At 27.2% G+C, this 23,666-nt stretch overlaps 1 protein-coding gene across 1 annotated transcript in view; it reads right to left on the bottom strand.

Annotated features, from left to right (window-relative positions):
- The window catches only part of LOC100199024 (protein maelstrom homolog), a gene marked incomplete at its 5' end in the record, with an annotated part of 30,628 nt that extends 11,807 nt beyond the window's left edge, over nucleotides 1-18,821 (bottom strand). The window contains 8 exon segments of the mRNA NM_001309740.1: nucleotides 273-429; nucleotides 527-581; nucleotides 4,148-4,275; nucleotides 4,378-4,419; nucleotides 4,843-4,983; nucleotides 5,074-5,158; nucleotides 10,739-10,858; nucleotides 18,676-18,821. Coding sequence (NP_001296669.1) covers nucleotides 273-429; nucleotides 527-581; nucleotides 4,148-4,275; nucleotides 4,378-4,419; nucleotides 4,843-4,983; nucleotides 5,074-5,158; nucleotides 10,739-10,858; nucleotides 18,676-18,804 — 857 coding nt within the window.
- Nucleotides 18,822-23,666: the final 4,845 nt, after the last annotated feature.

The following is a 23,666-nucleotide window of genomic DNA, read 5'->3' as shown; positions in this document are numbered from 1 at the left end:
TACTATTGCCACATGTATTGTTGAAGATGTCACTTAAATATTTTGCCTATACAACTTCTACTTACAAATAGCCTGACTCAGTTATTAAAAGCTTATTTTAAAGATGACACTTAAATCTCATTTTGTCTTAATGACTCCTACTTATAAATAGCCTGATTCAATTATTGAAAACCTATTTTAACCCAACCAAAATTAAACTAAAATTTACTTATAAACCTTATTGTGTGTCATTTTTGTAATGATCATTGAGACAAATAAAATAAAGTCACTACCTTGTCCCAGCATCCCAGTCAAATATTGTTGAAGAAATCAGGTCTGTTGCATTCTGCTTGCATGAATTTATAGATTTTGGTCTGTCTGATAAATGAGCATCAAGATCTAGAATAAGACTTTCCAGCTCATAAACTCTTTTCAATTGGTATGTTCGGCCTGTAAAACATATTCATTTTTATGTATAAAAAATAGTAAAAAAAAAAAAATGTTCAAAATAAAATAGCATGCAGATTTAAACAGTATTATAAACAACCTGCTTTTTTAGCCAGCCATTTGAGACACATATCAGTTTTATCACACTCGCTAATCTAAACAAAATATATAGATACATATTTTTTTAATGCAACTCACGTTATTAATTTCTGAGAACTTTTTGTAAGTTTATGAAATTCAATAAATAAACGTTTATTTCTGCTTAAATTTACAAATTGCTTTTTTAACAATTGCTATTTTAACAATTGTGATTTTTCTACAGACTTTTTTTTTTTTTAAAACATCTTTGCTTCCAACAAGGCTGCAAGCAACCACTAATTAGAGTTGGAAGTTACTGGAAGAGAAAAGATGAATTGATTATAGAGCAAGAAAAAGATTGTAGAGCAAGAAAAAGATTGTAGAGCAAGATAACGATTGACAGACGACTTAAAGGATTGCAAATGGATTAAAGGATTGCAAATTATATAAATCAGGAAAGCAAGATGAAGGAAGCGAAATCCAAAGAACTGATGTTCGTGGAGAAAAACTAGACAAATAAGAGTTTTTGGAGCACTTAGGAACAGTCACAGAAAAAGGATGAGACTTAATTGAATGACGAGTAACACGAGAATGAATTTTAGTAGATGGCACAAGAGATGCTAAATCTTTAGAGCAGTGCTCATTATAGTTTCTGTAGAAAAGAGAAAGAGAAACAACATTACAACGATGTGATAATTGTTGGAGGTTGGCTGCAAGAGCAGGTCCAACTATGTTTACAATGCGTTTTTGCACCTTGTCTAAAGGAGAAAGGGCATCATTAAAAGATCCGCCCCAGATATGGCAACAGTATTCCATACAAGGCCGGATTTGAGATTTATAAAGATAGAGAATAGAGACCAGATTAAGAAAGTGTCGAGCTCGATAAAGAGATGCAACCTTAGCAGTTGCTAATTTTGCAACGGATTTGATGTATGGTTTCTTACGGAAGTAAGAGTTTATCCTAGAAGATAAAGGGTAGATGACTCATAGAGTACATTACCGTTCATAAATATAGGAAGATCTGAATTATTGCGATAACAATTGGCTGAAAAAATTGAGTTCTACCTAAATTAAAGTTCACCAGCCACTGCGAGCCCTATGCTGTAGCAGAAGTGAGATCCTTTTCAAGCTCAAATGCCCCCTTTAAGCAATCAGAGAGTGTTGGCTTCTTATCATGACAAGAATAAATGGTAGTATCATCAATGAACAATGCCTCCTTAGATGTGAGAAGATCTGGAAAATCGTTAATGTAAATTAAAAAGAGTATTGGGCCAAGGATAGAACCTTGAGGAACCCCTGAAGTTACAGAACAAGAAGAGTGCTGTCCATCAAGGACAATTGGAAAAGAAGGATTAAGAAGAAAGCTTATGGAGAAGACCAGCATGCCAAACTTTATCAAAAGTTTTAGAAATGTCAAGAGCGATGGCCTTAACCTCTCCAAATTTATCTAATGCATGATAAAACCTATCGGTTATTACTGTTAGCTAATCAGCTGTAGAACAAGAAGTTCGAAATCCATATTGATGATCAGAAAGTAATTCAAGTTTACACCAATGATATCTTTGATATCTCCTGCTTATTTTAGTTTTTGTAACACATTTTTAAATGTATATGAATATACATTTAAAAATGCTATTTTTTATTTAACTATTGTTTATGTTTATTTTTGCACTATTTAATAAATTAAAATACATAAAAGAATTTTATGATTAGTAAAGTGGGCAAAACTAGATAAAAGATGGAACATCAATAGATGTAAACATGGACGAATGTGTCAAAGTTTTAAATCTTTGGTTTCAAGAGAAGATTGTTAGTCTGAAAAATAATCGTTGAATGTATGATAAAATAGTGTGTATTACCAACTGTAAAACATGGTGGATGTAGTGTTGAGGTGTGCAGCTGTTTTGGTCTGAATGCCACAGGTGATGTTGTAAAAACAGAGGAAATAATAACAAAATTAGTTTACTTGGACACATAAAAAGTCATGCTATACCTTTGGAAAGTTGGGTTAATGAGAAACCATTTATTTTTTCAGAAGAATATGATTTAAAGCTCAAATCTAAAGCATATTCTTCAGAACCTTGTATAAGTTATTTGACTGATTTTGAAAATGATCAAATATTCAATAGAATGATTTAGCCCCCCCCCCCCTAATCACAAGATCTCTCTCCTATCGGATTTTTATGGGATTAATCAAAAATAATGTCAAAAACTAATGCCTAATGATGCATAAAATGTGGAAAAAACTTATTAGTTAGTGGCATAAAATTGACTTGGACAAACTGAATAAGTCATTAAGTAAAATACCAAGAATATGTATGGTGGTTATTGTCGTTAAGGGTGATTAATAGGCAAGTTAATTGTAAACTAGTCAATGAGACTGTATATTAATTTTTTTGTAAACCTAATAAATAGGAAGATAACATGTAATTTAGGAAGACTTTGTATTCGGTTTTTCTCCCAATAGTATATAAAACTTTAATATCTTGTATTGAAAAGTTTGACCATTGTAAAAGTTATGGATGGTAGAATATATATATATATATATATATATATATATATATATATATATATATATATATATATATATATATATATATATAAGCGTTTAGAATAGTTTTACTGTTTACTTTAATTTGCTTCATTGACGAATTTATGACATAAACTACATCATTTTTTTTGCCTCACTTATTTAAATTACTTTTATTTTACTTTTACTCTTGTTCATAAAAGTTCTAATTTATTTTTGTTTTAATAAAAATATTTATTACTATATATTATTTTTATAATATAAAAATAATATAATAATTGCTGTATTTAACTGAGAACTGAGAACTTTATTATCTGTAAATCTTTTTTTTTATTTTTTCATAAATTTTTGCTGCAAATGTAATAAATGATATAAAGAAAAATATAAAAATTTTTAACAATAGGATTCTTAAAAATATATATCTGTTTAGTAAAATCTTGTAATTTTTGTAGTATTTTTGTATGATTGTCTATTTAGTATTAAGTATCAAGTTTAAATAGTATAAAATATGCGCACAAATTTTTATTAAGTTATTAATAACTAATTTATTAATAACAGTTTTTAAAACGAGCAGAGATTTAAAAAAATTCATATCTCTGCTACTCAAAATCAGAGATATAATATTATTATTTAAAATTTTAGCATGTAACTAAAAACATTATTTCTTCCAACTTTTATTTTTTTAAATTAATCTTTATTTTTTAAGTAATTTTTGTGTGTTTAGTTTCAATCATGAAGAACTATTACTCAGATGATAATTTAAAACAAAGAAAAAAATAAAAACTTTGACCACCCATAAAAAACAATCGACTGTCGATTCCACATGTTAGCCGACCAAATTGACCGCTCACCTTCAATTTCTTATTTTCCACGCTGTGTGTATGTGTGTGTGTGTGCGTGTGTGTGTGTGTGTATATATATATATATATATATATATATATATATATATATATATATATATATATATATATATATATATATATATATATATATATATATATATATGTATATATATATATATATATATATATATATATACATATAGACACACTCTAAGATAAAAATTTCTTTAGAAAAAACAATAGAAAAATGCATTATTAAACATGTACTTACCCTTACAAATAATGGGGGTATTTTACCAGAGTTTCCAGACAGAAAATTTATTAGCTCATCATATATTCTCGGGTAAGTATCTTCAGGTAAAGCTATCCCTTCAACAGGAATTTCGTGTGTTAAATTGCCTAATTTAAAAGATTTAAATAAGTTACCTCGTTAGCTTTTTATTCTATAATACAATTAACTTTTAACATAAAAATAAAATAATAGAAAACTATGAAATTTACTTTTTTGTTGTGCTATAAACCTGTAGCCCTGTGGAATTGGACCTGAAAAAACAATAAAATTTTACTCAAACTTTGTAGTAGATCAACTTGCAGGGAGAAATGAGAGGGGAGGGATCAACCCTCAGTGGTATAAAATCAACTGTAAATATGCCTCTTTTATAGTAAAGAATTTTTAAGGGGGTTTACTTTGAAGTATAAGTAATTTGAAAGTTTTTACTCCAAATAAAATTGTTTTTTTTAAATCAAATAATGTGTTGATTTAAAAAGAAAATAATCTATCAACTTGACACTGCAATGCATCTTAGCATGTCTGTACTATATAAACTAGCCTATCATTTTGTATAAATAATTTAATAAGTGAAACATTTACATAATATTAAAACATTTTTTTAATACTTATAAAAAAGTTTTAAAAAAAAATCTGGAAATAAAAGATTTTAAAAAAGTACTAATAATAATTAGAACCTGGATTGATATGCTTATGAAAAGTTCTTTCAATTCCATTTCTAAGACTATATTCCACAACTGCAATCTCTAAAGGTTGATACTCAGGCTCCTCAAGAAGACACACAAACGATGGAAAATAAAACTTCTCATCAAGAACCTCTAAAAAAAGTTTCCTAAAAATTACATCAGAAAATTCTAGGAAAAAAACATTGTTAGAATTCTATGGATTGGCAGGATCAATAAACTTACGTCTCCCTGGTAACCATTCAGAACTCACTTCATCATGCTCACGTTTCCTTTTAAACTCGATAACTTTAAACTTGTCTGTGTTATCCTAAAATGATTTCAATGAATTAGAATTGTTTAACTATAGAACTTGTTCAACTTTCAATAAACATTCAATAAACTTTAACTAATTTTTAAAATTTTTTGTTTAAAGGTTTATTAAAAAAAAAAAAAATCAATTATTTTATAATTAGTGCAGTGCAATATTATCATTACTAGTAATTGACCAAGGTCTCAGCCACAGCCCCAGCTAAATATTGGACTTTTTACAAACTTGATCCTGACAAAATTAAAAGATTTAGCAAGGGTTAATTTCTGGGGCTAGAAAAAAAATTATAACACATTTATATTATAAATTTATGCATATATTTACTATTTAGTAAATACTGGCATTTTTTATGGTTTTATGGTAAATATGATTTATTCAGACAATCCTACTATACTTTAAACCATAATTTTACTTTATTGGTAGCTGTTAATGGAAATAAATAAACTGTTAATGGAAATAAATTCAATTTTTCAAGACTTTTCTCAAGACAGTCTTAAGATCAACTGGTTTCCTAAATTTAAATACTTTGATTCCTTAATTGGAACAGCTTCTTATAAAGAAATATCCAGTAAAATCAAAAGAAATAAATTAAAAATTATTTTCAGTGTCAAGAGAAATAAATTAAAAGAAATAATCCGACAAGTAAATTAAAAATTATTTTTTAATTATTTACAGTGACAATTTAAACAATTCATTCAAAACTTATTATAGGATTAAAATTGCCCGGGCAAAATGAAATTTCTTTGACCCTTTGATGTTATCACTGATTAAGTACAGAAAATGTTAGTTCAATCAAGAAAATTTTGAACTATTTTGTTATATCACTGCAACATCATGCCTGCAGCAATTTATAAGATATGTTTATGTTATTACTTGCATTTTAAATCATCACATTAAACACAAAAAACAGTATAACATGCAGAAGTATGTTTACCCAGTGAAATCAATATAGTGTTTACAAGTCTTTATATGACCACGTAAATAATATTTTGTTTTGTTGATTTAACCATTGTTTTTAACAAATGCGCTGAAAAAATTGGGTTTTAATTATGTTGAAAATAAATAACTTCGACACATTTATCTTTACTAACGTTTTTATATTAGCAAAACGCTTTTTATGAAAGTATCTTTGAAAGTTGTATAATTTTTTATTTAAATTAATTAATTATATAAGGTTTTTTTTATAAGTAAAAAAAAAAAAAATAAATTAAATTTTATAAGCGGCGACTTTAAACAGTGAAGTTCCCTTCAATAAACTTTCTATAAGAATCATTAAAGGGATCCCCATCACAATATCTTTTTAAGATAGCATTTTTTTGTTGTTGTTGTTGTTGTTTTAAAGATATAAGTATTTTTTCTTCTACAATCAGAAAATCAAATATTTGTATATCTTTTTACTAAATCACAAAAAAAATTTGTAATTTAGTAAAAACCTATACAAATATATATATATTTTTATATTTATAATTTTTTTCTTTACTTGCTTTTTTTAAGTTTTTTTGTTTTTACTTGCTTTTTATTACTTTGTTCTAGAAGCAAGCCAAAAACATAAAACAAATATACATATTTTGTGATAATTAGAGTTCGCAGGCAGAGAAAATAAAAAGGCAGTATAATACAGTTAATGGTTTTATATTTAGTCGATATGGTTTAATAGAGTTGTACGTTTAATGTTTAATTTACATTTAGTTATGGTTTAACTCTTTCATTACCACAAGCCTCTGGTAGCAGCTTTCGAGTATGCTTCACAATTTATCTTGTTTTGTAAATAAAGTTCCATTCTAGACACATAATTTGTTTGTTCTAAAGCACAGTGATTTAGAAATAATTGAAAATTGGCCAAAATATAGTTTTTTGAGTAGCGAAATTTAAACAATGTTATTAGCTAACTATTTTCTACAATTTCTTATATATCTAACGGTATAAAAAAATAATTACTGAAATAATAGATTCAATTGTTAATTTTTGTTTGAATATGACCAAAAACAGGTTTTTTTTATCATTAAAATTTTATCATTATTAAAACTTAATTTTCTCCCTAAATACAAAACCTTTCATTTTAATTTTCATTATATACAAAGATAATAGATAAATTTATCTTAATTTATAAAAAAATGTAAATATGTAGTGATAAATCTTATAAAAAACGCATTTAAAAAATGCAAACTTTATGAGTTTAAACTGATTTTTATAGTGCTAGGACTTTTTACCTTAGACTTCCTTCACGAAGCCAGTTCTTTTTTTAAAGAGTTTCTATCATTCTGTTTAAAACTAAAAAAGTTAGCTGCTCCAACTTGCCCCATTTTGAAATAATGTGGTTTTAAAAAGCTGATTTTATAAAAAAATTAACGATGTAAAAGCTAATACAACTGTGTAATTATAAAAAAGTTTTACGTAACAAAGTTAAAAAATCTTGAATAACCCTTCTTAAAAAAAACTTCTTTAAAAACTTGTAGAAGTGTTAAGTATTTAGTTGAGTAATTACCTAAGTCTTTTGAAGAAAAAATATTCTTTTTATTTATTAAACAAGTTTTGTTTCGGACTTGTTTTAGTTACTATTTATAAAAACAATGGTTTAAAGCACTTTGCATTTCTTATTGTTTAATGATGCGTGCTAAAAACTTACTTAATTAAAAAGTACATTTCGTTGCGTTGGTTTGACAAGATTTTAACTGAAATTTTTTATATTAAGAGAATTAAAAAAAAAATCTTTTAATTCTTTTTAATGTTTAATTAAAGTTATTTATATTATTGTTTGTTTATTCGTTTATGCAATCTTTTTTTGATCGATGTATAAAAATACATAAATAAATAAAAAATAATCATATAAATATTTTTATTTAGACATTAAAAAAGAAGAAAAGATTTATTTGTTATTTTCCTAATATAAAAAAAATCAATTAGAACCTTCTCAAACCAATGCGACGAGTTGCTTAGCTTTCTATTGATATATAGTTTGTTATGCTTTTAAAGAGATTTACTATTCAAATTTTAATTAATTGTTAATGTTATGCCATTCAAATTTTATTCAAAAAAATGTGTGGTTGCTACAAAAAGATTTTTGGTCGACTGGTAGCGAACTGGTAGCGAGTTAATGCGATTCTTCGTTTTTATATTTATATTATAACTATTTTTTGTATAACTTAGTACAAATATTTGTTTTAACTTTAATTTAGTTTGATTTGTACGGTTATTAGTAAAATAATTTGTTCAATATTTATTTTCTTAGTTCAGTTTATATAATTTATTCAACTCACTCGTTTTTTATTCATTTTATACTTCAATTTAATTTATATGCTTTAGTAAAATTATTCTTTTAGTATCTAGTTTATATTTAGTTTAAACCAGTACATTTTACTGCAAATTTTCGCTATATATCAAAACAAACTTTTTTTTGGAACTTAGTAAAAAGTTACACAATTAACATGATTTGGTGATTTGGTGGCAAAAAATAATACCATATCTAGAAAGAAAAAATTTATACGATGATGTCATACATACAAAAACTGTTATAAATTAAACACGCATGGAATAAATTATCAAGTCTGCAGATTGCGGCTAACATTATACAGACTCCGAGAACCAAAAAAAAAAAAAATGGAGACGACAAGCTTCAACTAAAATGTGAACTTTAAAATTAATAGTGTGCATTCATTATTTAGTTTTAATTAAAAAAATTTAGCCTAAACATTGTTTTTTTAAACATTTTCTTTAATATGAACACAACTTGTCTCAGCACCTGGGGATCCCTTTAAAGTTTTTGTTGAGAAGAAAAAAAAAGACAAACGTTTTTGAAAGCCATTTAATTAAATAACTTTGATCTTTACTTACATTTTAATAATGCATTTAAATAAAATATGCATTTAAATAAAGTAAAATATCACTGCTAATGATTTTTTATAAAAACATTAATGAATAATATATTTATTATTTAAGTATTTATTTTTATCATAAATGTTTTTAAATTAAAAATTATATCAATTTTTTAAATAAACGATTTATTTATTTATTCTTTTGTGCAAAGAATTGTTAAGATTATTAATTTAAACTTTTAAATGTGCACGTTTATTAAACAATCGTCAGTTTTAAGTTGTTACTTTATTTAAAAAGGGTTTCGCATAATATTATTTTATAAAAACATTATTAAAAATGAACGATTCAAAGTTATTTATTCCAAACGTAATTTAGATAATCTTATCATTATAGTTTATTATTTATTTTAGTTAAGTTTTAATTTTATTTTGTTTTTCGCTATTTTTTTTTACGAAGATTTATTTGCTTCTTTAGCAATAAGTTTTTTTTGTTTCTTTGTAAAAAGTTAAGATAATTTTTTCAGCGTGTTTTTAACATGTATACAAATTTTCAAAACAGCCGTGGTCAAGTTAAGTAAAACCAAATAGTATTTGCACAGTCATGACATGAAATCGCACGCCTTCCTGGCCAAGCCTGCATTATCAACAAAAAAACTGTTTCAATCTAGACTTACAAAATGAAATACTCTAAATGAGAGTGCATGCAGAAGATGGCTTAAACAACTTTTAATAAAGGTATTTTTCACATTAAATATGCACATTGCCATTAAAATTAAAGAAATTAAAAAGGTTTGAAAATAAAGATTAACAATAATTTCTAGATTAAAAAATAATAACATGAAAAGCCACTCTTTTAGATGTTATTTCTGATAAAAATTGATCATGCCCTTTCTCTTTACCCCTCTGCCAATATTGTTATTATTAGTGACTTTATTGCTCATCACACTGAATAGCTTGGCTCTAACGCCACTGACCCTGCTGGCACTAAAGCCTTTAACTTCTGCATTTCTCAATGTCTTACTCAGATAGTTAACTTTGTGACTTGTTTTCCTGACAACCCTAGTATCATAGTTTTTTTCTCGGCACCTCAACCCTTTGGAACTCTCTCCCATCTTTGTGTTTTCCTGATTCATACAACCTTTAACTTTTTAAGTCTTCTGTCAACCGTTTCCTTGCTCTTTAACTCTATTCTTTTTTTCTAGTAACTTTTAACTTAAAAGTGGTTACTTGCAGCCTTGTTGGGAGTGAATCAGAATAAAAAAACAAAACAGGAAAATCATAGTATTTTTAAACAGGATGTTCTAAAATGTAAACCTCCACCACTTTTAAAATAAAAAATAAAAGCTCCTTGTGGAAAATTCATCAACATAAAACTAATGCATCATAACCAATTATGGCTCTCCTTTATCAAGTTCAGTTATAATCCTTGTAAAAAACGAACTCCACATTCTTTTAAAATGGCAAGCAATTTAGGTATGTTTATAGACACACTTGCAAATTGGGTATGTCTCTACCAAAATTTTAATTTTGTATTTTAACAGTAAAATGTTAAAACCTTTACATTACCAGAGTTGCACCTCACAGATTAAAACTTTTAAATTACTTTTAAGATTAATTACTAAAAAATAAAAATTACTCATTATTACGTAGGTAATATTGCATAAGTCCATTTATATAACTCTATTTAAGGAACACCTATAGTAAGGTTTGAATATTTAAAGATTAATGATATATTTAAATAAGCACCTAAATTGAAAATAAATCATACATTAGCCATGGAAACAACGCTGTTATGCTTGATTTGATTTTGTGAGGGATTTTTATTTTTATTTTCCCAGTCTTCTTTTGCCAAAGTTTTGTACATTTCTTTATCTTCTGCAGAGAGATCCTAAAACATAACCATTGATTTTATATAAATAAATTACTGAGATAAATACCTTATTTTGAAATAAAATTTGTTTACTAGAAAACCATTCTGGACAGTCTCTAATTTGGATTTTAAGTTTTAGTAAAATAGATAATTAATTGCAATTAATTTGTAAAAAAATTTATAACTATTTTTAATAAGTTTTTCATGTAAGAAAGTAAAGTCATAAATATTAATATTCAAATATAAAATATTTGGTTGTTTTCACTACTTTTCACCCCATTCATTTCAATAGCCTCCACTTTAGTTGGATTCTCCACTTTAATTGGATTGTGCATTTAAACCCGATAGTTAATTTCCTGATGAACTATTGTCATTGACAATGCTTCAAAAGGTTTTGGGCTAGTGCATTGGTAACTTACTGAACTTTTTGTTAACAAAATTTTTAGTAGCCTATTTGAAACTTTTTTTTAACTTTTTAAAGACATTTTTTTAAATGAGCAATTGGTATCTTTATTATCTTATTAATCCTTATTCTATATAACTAATAGTTCTTATTAATCCATTCCAATGTTAATATGTTGGAAATTGGGCAGTATAAAGGAAACAATTTCAGACAGGCATCAAATGTGTTAAATACATTTATAATAAAAACCAATCAATTCTTTAATTTAACTTCTTCAAAATTTATCAATTTACTGCTACGTAATAAAAGGAAAGCTTCGAACGTGAAAGAGAAAAATGAGTACAAAACCTATTACAAAATCATTAAAAACTGTTTAATCATGGAAATACGATTTTCTTGGTCAAAAAGTTATAAAAGTTAACAATTTAGACACTGTTGTTAAAATATTATGTAAACTTTGTGCAAAGCATAGAAACATCATTCAAAGCGAAACTTTAATATTGGGGTCTGCTAGAGATTCTTTAAACACATTTTCAAATAGAACTCATCATCAGGTTTAATACTTATTATATTAAGTATTTATAATATAAAGCACATTAAAAATTGTTAAAAATAGGCAATTATGTAATCTTACTTATTTCACTTATCTTCCAGGTATTTATCTACAAAATCACACAAAGAGGCTGAACGATTAGACAAAGTTAGTAACTCTTCTACTTCAAGCGTGAAAATAAAGACAGCATTAAAGTCTTCAACTTTTTCAAAAACTCTATGTAGCATGACGGTCATAATGCTTACTTTTTACGATTTCTAAACAAAACAACTTTATCAGACATAATGCAGTGAATGGCTTGTTAGAAAAAGATTACTTGGTGTGTGTATTTAACACATATTGATGCTGTTATATGCTGAGTTACATAGTCTTTTCTTGAAGTTTAACAATCAATTTTATGTTTTTTTTGTTGTGACAGTTGTAACTGTGTCGGGTGTAACGAAAAATCCAATGCTTAGAAACAATAAATAAAATGAGGCAATAAAAATGTAAGAAAAAAGTATAAATGATTATTAACTACCATGTATATTATGTTAAAAAAATGCACTATAACATTATTAAAGTTCTCAATTATGGATATACGATATGATATTTAATGCTACACAACTGGACTGTAAATAAGCGTCTAAACACGTCTATAAAACCCTTACAACATTAAAACCATGCCATGGTAAACTATATTTTTTAATAACTTATTTGCTTCTTTTTTCTTCCTCTTTCTTGCAGAATTGCCTCTATATATATATATATATATATATATATATATATATATATATATATATATATATATATATATATATATATATATATATATATATATATATATATATATATAGAACTGTTATTTGTTGTCAGAAAGTTTTCTCCGTATTTTGTTGACAAAAAGTAAAAATTAAAATGCAAGACCGGAAATTTTTTTCTTTTTATTAATTGATAGACTGCCTGCCCCAACCAAACCCTCAGTCGATGTAGCAGCACTACCTTGCGAGTCAGGCTAAAAGATAGTCAATGTAGCAGCACTCCATTGCCAGTCAGGCTATTTGTCAGTCGATGTAGCAGCAGTTTGTTGCGAGTCAGGCTATAAGATAGTCGATGTAGCAACACTCTGCGCATGATTTACAGTAAAAAAAATAAAAATAAAAACATTTTATTAAAAAAAATAACAATAAAAACATTGTTTATATTGTTAAAAACATTCAGAATGTTTTAAAAACATTCAGAATGTTTTTAAAATAATTCTGGTCAATTAAATTGGCATTTTTGCGGTTTTTTTAAAAAACGATAAATTTGTAATTAAATTAATGGTTTTTACTTTCTGACAACACGCAAATGTTGGATGAAAGTCAAAAGTAATTAAAATTGACGTATGTGTTGGCGTAAGAATCATTTTTTCCTTCCGTACTTCCCAAATGCAACAATCTATAGAACTATATATATATATATATATATATGTATATATATATATATATATATATATATATATATATATATATATATATATATATATATATATATATATATATATATATATATTAGGGTGTCCCAAAAAACAACATTTTAGAAAAATATATGCGGAGACCCCCTTAATGTGTTTTATTTAATACAAAAACACTCGATTTAAAATTTTTTTGAATAAAAATATTTTAAGAGGTCCCTCAAGACCCTCGAATATTTAATGGGTCCCTAATATTTTCAAAATAAAATATTTTTCAAAAATATGTCAACCTGGTACTCAAATGAAGCAAATTATATAAAAATTTCAAAAATAATATTTAATTTGGAAAAATTTTAACTTATCAAAATTGTCATAAAAATACATAAAAAATGCATTTTTTTGTTTTTCGTTAAAAAACGTAATTTTTCATGTAATAAAACCAAAAATAACAATTCTATATTTGGAATCTATATTCTTTTAAAAATTTTTATATAATTTCACTTCATTTGAGTACCAGGTTAACATATTTTTGAAAAATTTTTTTTTTTGAAAATATTAGGGATGTATTAAAAATACCTCTGCCTAAGATGAGTATTTTTATTGAGATAGTGTCTCAATAAAAATACTCATTTTAGGCAGATGTTAAATGCATCCAGCTACTGTCTTGTAGAAGACCTCCTAGGCAAAGACTTAAGGGGTAAACAGACTCTATCTGTTGACCAGCTTCGCACCCCTTCTTTATCTATTAGGCTGGCGCAGATGTATTTTTAATACATTGTTTCCATGTTGAATGCTGGATCTTCTTGACTCAATGCATGGGTTTTGCTTGTATCTCTGTTTTAATGACTAGGCAACTCATTCTATTATCTCCTAATGAGGGTACAGCTCTAAAACTTAGTTTTATGGTTCTGAGTCCGGCTGGTAGTCAGGTTTCCCAAACTCGGTGGTAGCTCTCAGAGAACCTGATCCCATAAACAGCTGAAAAATATCAAAGTATTAACAGTGCCATGTTGCGCATGGATGGTGTCCCTGTTTGTACTTTGGTGTGCATTGCGGAGGCCACATTTGGAGCCCTTTGTTATGGCTTAGGGTTTATTAGTAGTAACGAGGCAATTGCTTGGGCTATTAAAAGGTGTTCTGAGTACTATCTATGCTTTGAGTCAAGTTCTTCAATCTAATTTTAAAATGAATAAAGTACCAAAAACTATAAACCACAAAAAACCATCATCATCACCAAGTTCTCTAAACCTATCATTCACTAATATTCGTGGTCTTCGAAGTAACTTTTCTTCTGTTGAGTCTTATCTCTTGCAAAGCTCACCAGACCTACTTGCTCTTTGTGAGACTAATTTGAGTTCAGCTGTCTCATCTTGCATCCTTAGTGTTGATGGTTATCTTCCTTTAATTCGTAAAGACTCCAATAGTCACATGATTGGCCTGGGCATTTACATTCGTAAGAATTCACCCATTTGTCGTGAAACTAGATTCGAATCCACAGACTATTCTTTTATGTGCTTTTGTTTAGCACCACTTCACTCTATTGCCTTTCTATTTGTTCTATATCTCTCTCCTTTCATCTCAAGACTGCACTCTTTTTGATGTTATTTCTGATCATATCGACCAACCCCTCTCTCTTTATCCATCAGCTAATATAGTTGTTGTTGGTGACTTTATTGCTCACCACTCTGAATGGCTTGGCTCCAGTGTCAGTGACTCTGCAGGCTTTGAAGCCCACAACTTTTGCCTTTCACAACCCCTGACTCAAAGAGTCAACTTTCCAACTCGCTTGACAACCTGACAACCCGAATCATTTACCTTCTTTACTTGACTTATGTCTTATTTCTGATCCTAGTCAGTGCTCAGTTTCTCCACATTCACCCTTAGGTGCTTCTGATCACAGTTTGATCTCTCTAAAACTAGTACCTCATTCTGCTTCATCACCTGAATCCCCCTATAATCGTATCTCTTATAACTACAGTAAAGCTGACTGGGATTCTTTCCGTGATTTTCTTCGTGATGGCCTTTGGGTAGAAATCTTTTGTCTTCCTGTCGACAAATGTGCTTCTTACATAACTTCATGGATTCAGGCTGGCATGGAATCTTTTGTTCCCTCTCGACGATTCTAGGTCAAGCCTCACTCTCCGCCATGGCTTTCCTCACACTGTGCTGCTGCGATTGCCAATCGAAACCGCTACTTCCATATTTATCAGCAAAACAATTCTCCAGAAAACAGACGTCTGCTTATTACTGCCAGACACCATTGTAAAAAGGTTTTGTCTAATGCCAAAGCCCGCTATTCTCAGGTAATGAAATCTCGTATCTCATCTCAAAAATTAGGCTCTTGTGACTTCTGGAGAATCTTTAATAGTATCAATAATAAGGGCAAATCTTTAATTCCATCTCTCTTGTATGGTTCAGACTGAGTCACCTCACCTAAAGACAAAGCTGAATTGTTTTCTAAAAACTTTACATCAATATCATCTCTTGATTCCAATCGTTGCGTTCTACCTGATATTGCCAACAAACAGGTTGATCTATTGCTTGACATTCATATCACTTCAGCTTCTGTATCTAAAGTGATATTCTGCCTAGACTCTTCTACAGCTTGTGGCCCGGACAACATACCGGTTATTGTCTTGGAGAAGTGTTCTCCAGAGCTGTCATCTATACTCTCAAAACTATTTAACAAGTGCTTATCAAATTCTTGTTTTCCAGCCTGCTGGAAAGCGGCATCTGTTATCCCTATCTTTAAAAATTCTGGAGAGCAATCTGATTCGTCTAACTACCGTCCCATTAGTCTTCTTCCTATCATAAGCAAGGTTTTTGAATCTTTAATTAACAAACACTTAATCTCTCATCTTGAATATATTAGCTTACTTTCTAACCATCAATAAGGATTTCGATCTTCTCGTTCTACAGCTGATTTGCTAACAGTAATAACTGATAAGTTTTATCATGCATTAGATAAAAGTGGAGAGGTTAAGGCCATTGCTCTTGACATTTCAAAAGCTTTTGATAAAATTTGGCATGCTGGTCTTCTCCATAAGCTTTCTTCTTGTGGTGTATCTGGCAACATCTTTAAGATTATTGAATTTTTCCTTTCCAATCGTAGCATAAAAGTTGTCATCGATGGACAGCACTCTTCTTCTTATTCTGTAACTTCAGGGGTTCCTCGAGGTTCTATCCTTGGCCCTATACTCTTTCTAATTTACATCAAAGATCTTCCAGATATTCTCACATCTAAGGTGGCATTGTTTGCTGATGATACTACCATTTATTCTTGTCGTGATAAGAAACCAACACTCTCTGATTGTTTGGAGGGGGCATTTGAGCTTGAAAAGGATCTCTTCTGCTACAGCATGGGACTCACAGTGGCTGGTGAACTTTAATACAGATAAAACTCAATTTTATTCAGCCAATCGTTATCGCAATAAGTTAGATCTTCCTATATTTATGAACGGTGATGTACTCGATGAGTCACCTACTCTTCATCTTCTAGGATTAACTCTTACTTCCAATCTTTCTTGGAAACCATATATCAAACCAGTTGCAAAATTAGCATCTGCTAAGGTTGCATCTGGTTTGATATATGGTTTCCAAGAAAGATTAAAACAAAAACGCTTATTCGTCTAGTTTTTTTCCTTTAACATCAGCTCTTAGGAAAAAAGATAAAACTAATGTTATTTTTAAAGAGTATTTAATTGTTATTTTAAAAAGCTATAAAACAACAATAAAACAAACTGCAAAGTTATTTTAATAATATAAAGAGCTTTTGTTAATAAAAGATTAAAAGTAAGACCAAAGCAAAAAAATATTAGATACCACGTTTTTTTAATATATTGTTTCTTGATCTAGCGTACTATTAAAAATTTAAGTATAATTAAGTTTTCTATTCAAATGGTTTGAGGATGTTTTCATTCATTTTTTTTATTTAAATGATTTTGCAATAAAAATGAAACAAAAAAATTTTGTTTAATAAATCGAATTATATTTCCTTAGGTTGAAAAATATGATCTAATTAATTTTTTAGAAAAAAATTTCTTTGAGGAGAAGTAAAATAATTTATAAATTTTAATTTAAATTTTTTACAATTTATTCTTAATTTTAATTTTTATAAACACTGGTTTAATGTTTGCAATAGAATATTTCTACTTTTAAAACTATTTCCAAGAAACAAAATATAGTTCACTATTCAAAATGTTTATGATTTAAATAAAACTTTCTATCAAAAAATACTTATCAAAAAATACTTATCAAAAAAAAATATACATATATATATATATATATATACATATATATATATATATATATATATATATATATATATATATATATATATATATATATATATATATATATATATATATATATATATATATATATATATATAGCCTTCGGAATTAGGGTCGGCATTTGGCAATGCCGACCAAACTGCCAACCTAGAAGTGTTTGAGGACAGCAAAAAATTGCCGACCTCGTTTCTATGTTTTATGGTAAGACCTTTGTTTTAAATTTTATTTGCCAACTTGATGCCGACCGCTAAAAGAATGAGGTCGGCAAATAATTACCGACCTCATTTTTCCTAACTCCAAGGGTTGTATATATATATATATATATATATATTTTTTTTTTTTTAAATATATATATATATATATATATATATATATATATATATATATATATATATATATATATATATACAATATACTTGATCATTAAAAGTTTTAGTTGGCATATAAATGATATGACAAAAGTTTATTTTATGTTATATGTTTTGAAATTGAGGTGGTGGTTTCCGTGCTGTTGTAAAGCAAAGGTTTTTATGTTTTTATTGTATGGGCTGGATATGTATGATGTGTTTTGTTAACCCAAGATTATTATTATTTGTTTTTGTATCAGCTAATTTTGTGCATTGCTGTTTCACTTTTTTTAATGTGCAGAAAATATTTTGAAGATATATATCAAAGATAAATACCACAGCATAGATCACAAGGATGGAGAAATATCGAAAACTGTTGTTGCAGATTTTGAATTTAAAAGATTATAATACATAATGCTAAAAAGAAATAATACTTTAAATTTTTTTAAAATTTATTATATTCTTAAATATATAATGCTTAGAAAAAAAATTGCAAGATTGTATATAAGTATAAGGACAAATAAAACCATAAAATTCTGACACCTCATTTCAACTTATTGTTGATGAGTTTTTAAATAAAAACTTTTGTATCCCCCTAACTCAAATCAAAATCATTCACAATAGATCTTGCATTTTATCAAAAAATATTTATGCGCTTAAAATACATGGTTGTGTGAAAATTAAGAGCTTGCTCTGACACTTTTTTGGGATAATGTTCAGAGTTTTTTAGAAATCGCTACTCTACATCAATTGGAATCAAATAGAAAAAAAGTATATAAATATGATAAAAATATAAAAAACCTACCCTCCATTTTGGAGAAGCTGCTGCAATAAGATCATTTGTATTTCGTATTACATGGCCTTCCTTCAGTAGTTCATTTCGAATTCGATTGGCGTAAAATATGAAACCATTTTGTTTGTTTTTAGGACCCATATTTTATAAATAAATCTATAAGTATATATACAATATATATATATATATATATATATATATATATATATATATATATATATATATATATATATATATATATATATATATATACATATATATATATATATATATATATATATATATATATATATATATATATATATATATATATATATTATATAAATGTAATATATCAAAATTAGGTATTTAATTTGCATAAATTGCGCTTATGCACCAGTTGTGCCAATTATTAGCTGATAGTTAAGCTGATTAATGGGTCCAAGGCATCAACATTTGCTGACAGACCAAACCACTACTGGTGCATAGACGCAACTTATATATGCAAATTACATACCTAATATTAATATATTACCATTATATACATACATTGAACCTTATGATTAGCCACAATCTGCCTTTTTCATCTGAACCCCATTAATATATATACAGCCCGTGGAATAAGGCATGCGGCAATGCAGACCTAACTGCCAACCTTGAAATATTTTAGGTCGACACAAAATCCTCACACTCATTTCTATGTTTTATGGTAAAACCTTTGTACCAAATTTTTTATGCCGTGCTGATGCTGACTTCTAACAGATTAACATCGCCAAAATATTGCCAGCCTCATTTTTCCTAACTCCAAGGGTTGTGTGTGTATGTGTGTATATATATATATATATATATATATATATATATATATATATATATATATATATATATATATATATACATATATATATATATATATATATATATATATATATATATATATATATATATATATATAGAACTCTTAGCTGGTTGTCAGAAAGTTTTTTTGTATTTTGTTGACAAAAAGTAAAAATTAAAATGCAAGACTGGAATTTTTTTTTCATTAATTGATAGAATGCCTGCCCAAACCAAACCCTCAGTCGATGTAGCAGCACTCCCTTGCAAGTCAGGCTAAAAGATAGTCAATGTAGCAGCACTCCGTTGCGAGTCAGGCTATTTGTCAGTCGATATAGCAGCAATCCGGTGCGAGTCAGGCTATTTGTCAGTCGTAGTAGCAGCAGTTTGTTGCTAGTCAGGCTATAAGATAGTCGATGTAGCAACACTCCGCGCATGATTTACAGTAAAAAAAATAAAAATAAAAACATTTTATTAAAAAAAATAAAAATAAAAACATTGTTTATATTGTTAAAAACATTTAGAATGTTTTTAAAAACATTCTGGTCAATTAAATTTGCATTTTTGTGGTTTTTTTAAAAAACGAATAATTTGTAATTAAATTAATGCTTTTACTTTCTGACAACACACAATTGTTGGATGAAAGTCAAAAGTAATTAAAAGTGACGTATGTGTTGGCGTAAGAATCAATTTTTTCCTTCCGTACTTCCCAAATGCAACAATCTATAGAACTATATATATATATATATATATATATATATATATATATATATATATATATATATACACATATATATATATATATATATATATATATATATATAAACTTTCTGAATGTTTTTACATTTATTTATTTTTTACTGTTCATATACGTCTACTAAAAAATCGGTAGAACATGCAAGAAGTGTTGTTACATCAACTGACAAATAGGTAGAACATGCGTTGAATGCTGCTACAACAACTGGAAAATAGGTAGAACAAACCAAAACCCTCTACAAATGGTTTGGACAGGCAGTCTAGCAAAAAAATATAGCAACAATATATATTTATTCTATAATGTATATAGATATGCATTCATTCTCTTTTCCTTTTTTCTTAAGTCTCTCTCTACCCCATGATACTTTTCTTCTTGCGCAGCTGTTTCTAAACAATAAAAAAATTTTTCCCCACAAGAACAACTCACTTAAGAGCCAATTTCTCTTTTACTGTTACTGATTAATTAATTTTAACTGCTAATGATTAATTTTAAAAAAGCTAATGACTAACAATTTTATTGATACTCCAATATTGATAAATGACAACACTCTTACTGAATTCTTTACTTAACATGTTTTCTTTTTTATTTATTTATTTGAATTCACCTCTTCAAGGCCACGAAAGCCACTACAGTCAAGGAGGCTTCTTTAGTTGTGGTTACAACCCTCTCTCAACTCTATAATTCCTTTTTATAAAAAACCATAAATTTAATTAGTAACCTCAATAAAATAAATGCATTTTGACAAAATCTGTATTTAGCTTTGTCTAGCTAGATAACATAGAGTAGTTAAGAGCTGTTTTATTACCACAAACAGTAAGTTAAAGATCTTTTCATGGCTTTTTATATTTTTGAAAACGTTTAAAAAGTGGGTTGAAATAAAATGTGAAATAATATAATAATAATTAAAATAATAAAGTGTAAAATTGCTTTTAATGGTTTCTTAAATAGGTACCTTAGTGTAAAGATTTTGTGACGTGGTAAAATACCAAGTCATTAACATTTTGTTAAATAATTTAATATCTCATTTATTGTATTTTTTGCTATTGCCTATTTTATCCTAATTAATAAAAAATTATTATTTATACTTTATTGTCGTAGAATATTTGTATATAAAATTAAATAAGTTTTTTTAAACCCAACTGAAGATGACTATAAAATAGTCGAAACATGTATTGTTTTATTTGTTAAAAAAAATAAATATGGTTTTTAATAATAAGTGGAGAAAATTTATCTTATTTCTCAATTGTTATATATATATATATATATATATATATATATATATATATATATATATATATATATATATATATATATATATATATATATATATACACACACACACATATATATATATATACATATATATATACATATATATATATATATATATATATATATATATATATATACACAATATATATATATATACAATATATATATATATATATATATATATATATATATATATATATATATATATATATATATATATATATATATATATATATATACAACCCTCGGAATTAGGGTCGGCAAAAAATACCGCGAACGGCATAGGATCATGAAAAAATATTTCTAAACTCTTAATAAACTTCTTGAGATACAATTTATGACAAGTTTGGTAATTTTTGTCAATAAATTAACAAGTTTCAGCACAAATACAATAAGGCTTAAAAAACACCAAATCCTGGCCGGAGATCCGAAACATGGCCATTGCGAACTTATTCCTGGCCATTAAGTTTTACGAAGTAAAAGTAGTGACAATGATTTTAAAAACACAACAAATTTATTGTCTCGAGTTTAAAAAATAAGTTCTGCACAAATTTTTACTTGTGTATATTCAGGAAATATAGAATAAAAGCAAAATGCGAAAATAATAAAAAAATCCTTTTTTTAACAGCTAAACAAAAATAAATTTTAAATCGCTTCACAAAACTTAGCAAATGTCTTAAATGAATAAAAACATAAACTTGCTATACTTATGTAATTAATACTAATGTTTTTTGTCATGTCATAAAGTAGCAGTTTAAGAAAAAAGCCAGCGTTTGATAAGATTTTCAGTTTTAAAATGTATTTTACAATTTCAACAACAATCTCAAAAATATACCAATTCAAAATGGTCCTTATGAGGTTTAGTAAAAGAAGTATATTAAATTAGGCAACAAAATACATAAACATAATATAGTGATACTTTGCAAATAACTCAACATTGAATTGCTGTTTTTTTTCAAAATAAAAAAATTAAAATTTCAATAAAAATATTTAACAGCAAAATAATTAAATATATATTTAAAAAATAAAGCAAACAATTACAACACTTTTATCAGGATATCGATTCGTCCATCGTTTTTGGATCATTAAGTTACATTAACATTTTTCAACATTGTTTGCAAGAGTTGCTTGTATCGTCTGTATTTTTTTTTTGTTTAGATTGGATTAGATTGGATTAAATTTTTTTTATTTGGTTTTGTTTTATTATTCATATTATTTGCTTTGTCAGATAATGGAACTTTAGTCTTTGCAATCAGTTTTTTCTCAGCAATCTGAGATTTCAATAATTTACACTCTTCTTTTTCCTTCAACTTTTGTTGAAGTGCTTCAAATCTCTTTCTGGACCAATTCTCTTTTTCTTTATTTTTTTCTCTTTTAGTTTCTATCTCCAGAATCTTAGCATCGCAGGCTTCCTTAGATGTCAATATGAAATATGTTGGTTGCAGGCCATTTTTTGAAAATTTTTTAGTAGTTGGCAAAATCTTTTTTGGGTATGGTAATATATCATTGTCATCATCCTCAGTGTTTAACAGATTATTTAAACCATAAGATGTAGATGCATTGGTGAGAAGAGTATATGTTGTATCATTAGACTTATTATTAACAAGCGGTGTTAAAACATGGTCAAGTGCTATTGTATTTTTTGGAAGAGCAGTTAATACATCAGGAGATAACATTTTCAAACTTTTCCAACTCATAAAAGTTTCATCACTCTTAATGTCAAATCCTTTATCAAAACAAAAAGCAAAACATTGGCGTTGTTGGTCTGTTAAAACAGATTCCAGATCATCAATGGAATAAGTTGGTAAAACAAGACTAGAACTATTCACTTTTTTCTCTACACAATTGGATTCAATAGCAAAATCTATTTGTACATTACTTACTGCAAAGTTTGTTTGATGTGGTTGTAATATAATTTCAGAAGTTTTTTCAGATTTTTCCAAAAATAATATGCTTCTTATCTTCGTCAAATCTTATACTTTTTTCATATTTAGCCTCAGTTAATTGTGATGGTTCATAAAGGTTGTTTGGCAGATAAGCCTCTGGTGGAATTTTATTGGGATTGAATGGAAATATACCACAGGCATTAAACCCTGATTTAATGTTCTTTTCCGATAAGGCTTTTACCCATGCTATTCTAAACAAAGCACAAAAATTCCTATGT

Source organism: Hydra vulgaris, chromosome 01 (assembly GCF_038396675.1).
Source record: "Hydra vulgaris chromosome 01, alternate assembly HydraT2T_AEP".
NCBI lineage: Eukaryota > Metazoa > Cnidaria > Hydrozoa > Anthoathecata > Hydridae > Hydra > Hydra vulgaris.
Note: the sequence above shows the minus strand (reverse complement) of the source record. Positions and strands in the feature narration are given on the sequence as shown.